This window comes from Phyllostomus discolor, chromosome 12, assembly GCF_004126475.2.
Source record: "Phyllostomus discolor isolate MPI-MPIP mPhyDis1 chromosome 12, mPhyDis1.pri.v3, whole genome shotgun sequence".
Lineage (NCBI taxonomy): Eukaryota > Metazoa > Chordata > Mammalia > Chiroptera > Phyllostomidae > Phyllostomus > Phyllostomus discolor.
The window spans coordinates 20,649,350-20,653,164 of NC_040914.2; the positions used below are offsets into that span (position 1 = coordinate 20,649,350).

Genomic DNA, 3,815 nt, shown 5'->3' on the forward strand with positions numbered 1-3,815 from the left:
TGACATTGGCAGTGACCTTTATTTCTCTGGGGCGGGATTATATACAGCAGTGACCCGGATGCCCGGGAGCCCCTCACCCCCAGCAGGGGCTCAGGTGGGGGAAGGAGGCGTTGGCAGAAGGCACACAGTGGCATTGGCCCTGAGGCCAGGAATTATGGGTGGGGGTGTAGTGTATCCTGGGAGACCCAGGTAGGGAAACTGAGGCCTGGCAGGGGCAGCTGGTCCCTAGAACTTGTGCTGGTAGTTCCTCTGATGCCCAGGCTACAGGAGGACGCAGGGGCAGCCCCGGTCCTTCTTTCTGGGGGCACTGGGTGGGCTGGGCGGGAGCTCTTGTTCCTGGTACTTCCTGTGGGAAGAGGCTGGTGAGTTTGGGCCCCAGGGCTTGGGAACTGGGATGACAGGAAGGGGGGGTCCACTCACCGGACAGCCCGCACCAGCTGCTCGAAGGCCTCGTCCACATTGAGACGCAGTTTGGCCGAGGCCTCAAAGTAGGCCACGTGGTGGGAGGCACTGAAGGCGTTGGCTTCCGATCGGGGCACCTGAGGGGGCCACAGGGAGGAGCCAGGGTACATCTCAGTGGGAGGGGGCAGAAAGACACACTGTGTGCTGGAGTGGGGGCTTACACACAGTGGGGTTTCAACCAGAGAGGGAAAGTTACAGGGATCTTAGTGGGAGATGCGCAGGGGACTCGGCGCCATCTAAGGAGTCAGGGGAGGCGGCACAGAGGTTTGCCCTCCTGAGATGTCTGAGTGTTCAGGCGGAGGCCTGAGCCAAATGCCCAGGGCTGGAAATCCCCAAGGCTTCCTCTGAAAGATGTGTTCTGTATGGGAATCCCACAGTCTGCGGGTTAGTGGGGGGAAGTGGTGAGTGCAGAGAAAGGAAGGGACGAGACCGCCTCCAGCGCCAGGTGGAAGAGTCACGTTTTGTTTCCTAGGGGCAACTCGGAGCCACAGAGGGCTGGGAGCAGGGGAGGGGATCCGAGGGGGAAGTGCACTGGAGGGGGGAAACGGGGGGCTGTGGCAGCAGGGATCCTGGTGGGAACAAGAGGCAAGGATGGAGCCCTCTTTCCATCCAGCCTCCTGTGTTGGGAACGCCTGTGGGCAATGCAGGGGACACAGAAGGTCCGACTCAGGGGCCACACATCTAGTGAGCTGCAGAACAATGGAGGAAGCAGGATGCTGATGTGAGGGGAGGCAGGAGGTGCCTCCAAGGCTGAGCCGGAGTCCCCCTGGGGAGTGGGGGGGAGTGTCCCAGACCTGGCGCTGTGTCTCCAGATCTGCCTTGTTCCCAACCAATACAATGGGGAAGTCGTCTCGGTCCTTGACTCGGAGGATCTGTGTGAAGAGCTTGCCCACCTCATTGAAACTGCAGAAGAAGCCAGAAGGGTGAGGTCCAGCTGCTTAGCCCGGGTCCCCTCGGCTCCCCCACCACCCTGCTCCTCTCTTTCACCTCTGCCGATCATTAATGGCAAACACCAGCAGGAAACCATGCCCAGCACGCATATACTGCTCCCTCATGGCGCCAAACTCTTCCTGGCCCGCAGTGTCCAGGACTGCAGGGAGAGGGAGAAAGTTACCATGTGGACAAGGCTCCTGCTGGCCATCCCCATGCACCCTCAGCCCTGCCACGCCCGCCCCCCCCCCATCCACTCTCTGCCGCCCTTACTATCCAGCCTGGCGGGGACGCCGTCCACCGAGCAGATCTTTGTGTAGGAGTCTTCGATGGTGGGGTCATAGTCAGACACGAAGTAGGACTAGTGGGGTGGGGAGAGGACACTGTTACTCTACTGCCCCTGCACAGATGGCGTAGCCTGTCCCTGGGGCCTGCCTTTCTCTGCCCCCCTCTCTTTGGCTCTACCCTCTTCCTTCTGGCTCTCTGTACCTCTCACCCCCCTCCCACCCCGTCTCACCTCTGAGGCTCTCCTGGACCTCTCTCTCTTTCTGGTATAAAGTACATCTCCCACATGGTGATCACCTCCTGGCTGTGTGGCATTGAACAAATCACTTCCCCTCTCGGAACCTCAGTTTCCTCATTTAGAAAATGAGGATAAAAATAGCCCTCCATTTAATCCAGTGTTCATGAGATTCAGGAAAATCCATTTAACACATCATCTGAACATAGTAAGTGCTCAGTTATTGGGAGCCTTATTGTCCAGAATATCTGCTTGTGTCTATCTCTCCCTCCTCCTCTTTTCCTTCCCTTTTTTCCCCTCCTCCCACTCCTCCTCCTCCTCCTCCTCCTCCTGGGCAGCTTTCAGTGTCTCCTCCCAGGGGAAGGTCCGGGTTCCAATCCAACTGCAGAGAAACTACCCCGCCCGAAGGCTGGGCCCCTCCCTTCCTGCCTGGGTCCTGCCTGTCTCCAGCCAGGCCTTTGACCGCTTTGGGTCTGCCCCTGGGACAAGGGGCCCTGGGTTAGGGAGCTTTTCTTTACTCCGGCAGAGGCTCCCAGGCAGGTGCTGGCTGGGGTCTCTTGAGGAGACAGGGCCCAGGGGCGTTTGCAGTATCATCCCAGGAGCAGACACCTTTCTAGGGTTTCTCTGAGGCGGGCATGTTTCCCTTTGGGAATGAGGTGGAGGTTTCCTAGGCAGGGGTGCATTTTCAGCAGAGAAGGGGTGATCATCTGGCAGCTGGGGGGCTCAGGGCTGCATCTTGTCTGCTGGGGAGGTGTTTGGTGAGGGCTTGTCCTGGAGAGAGGGTGTAGGGACGAGGCCTTGGGGGGAGGTTAGGGGGTGCCTTCAGCGCACCACTGCAGAGAAGCTCAGGAGTGAGAACTGGGGGAACGCCCCAAGGTAATTTGGGCACATTCGGGAGGTTTGTCATAGGATATAGGTGTGTGTCTAGAGTCTTAGGGACTCTGACATGCATTTATGAGGTCAGAGACACTCCCCAGGAGTAGGTATTTCTGGGGTGTCAAGAATCTGGGGGCTTCTTCCATGGAGACAATTAGGGGCTAGCCAAGGTTTCTGAGGGGCTCAGGGGGGCGGAGTGGAGAACTCAATATAGAGGAGTGGTTGGTTTTCTTTAGGGGAGAGTGGAAGTCTGGGTCTGGTGGGATGGGGAAGCCCCAGGACCTGGGGTCCTAGAGCTCTCTGGAATGGCCAAGGGGCAGGATCTCGTGGAACTCTCTTGGATCTGACAGGCCTCAGGGTCAGAGTTTGAGCATAATTTCTAGATTCTGGGGGAGGTCCCTGAAGGGGCTAAGCATCCAGTCTGGGGGCATCTCAAGGGGTTTGGTTACAGGCAGTCTCCCAGTTAGGCTCTGAGTAGCACAGAGAGAAAGCTGGGATCTAGGATTTGGGGGACATGGGGCTCAGGGTGAGGGGGAATGGCATCTATAGGGGTAGGGGCACAGGAGAGGGTTTGGGGTCTGATTGGGGCGACTCATGGACTTAAAGTGACTCTAGGAAGTGCTCAGGGTCAGGTCAGCAGGGATGGGGATCTCGGGTTTTGGGGAGAGGGTCGGTGAGTTTCAGGATGTGAGTATAGAAGGTAGGTCCTTCGGGTCTAAGAGTAGAGGGCCTCATAAGAGGGTCTCAGTGATGGATCCAGGGGAAATCGGGGTCTCAGGGATCCTCCCCGGGGCTACGTTCTGGGTCCCGGGGACACCCGCCCGGGTGAGGGGCCCACTACCTGGATGAACTGGATGGTCAGCGCACTCTTGCCCACGCCGCCGCCGCCCACGACCACCAGCTTGTGTGTCTCGCTGGGTGGGGGGTCCCCGGGTCCCGGTCCCCCGCCCCGGGGCCGCCCCCGCCCGGTCCCGGACGCCGCCCCGCTGCTCATGTCGCGTCCGCTGCTGCCGCCGCCGCCGCTACC

At 59.4% G+C, this 3,815-nt stretch overlaps 1 protein-coding gene across 1 annotated transcript; it reads right to left on the minus strand.

Moving 5' to 3' along the window:
- RRAS (RAS related) lies at window positions 1-3,815 on the minus strand. The gene is made up of 6 exons (XM_028529601.2): window positions 3,630-3,815; window positions 1,666-1,753; window positions 1,450-1,552; window positions 1,257-1,365; window positions 421-539; window positions 1-346 (listed from the first exon to the last, which is right to left on the minus strand). The coding sequence occupies exons 1-6, from the start codon at window positions 3,780-3,782 to the stop codon at window positions 262-264; spliced, it is 657 nt and encodes a 218-aa protein (XP_028385402.1). The 5' UTR covers window positions 3,783-3,815; the 3' UTR covers window positions 1-261.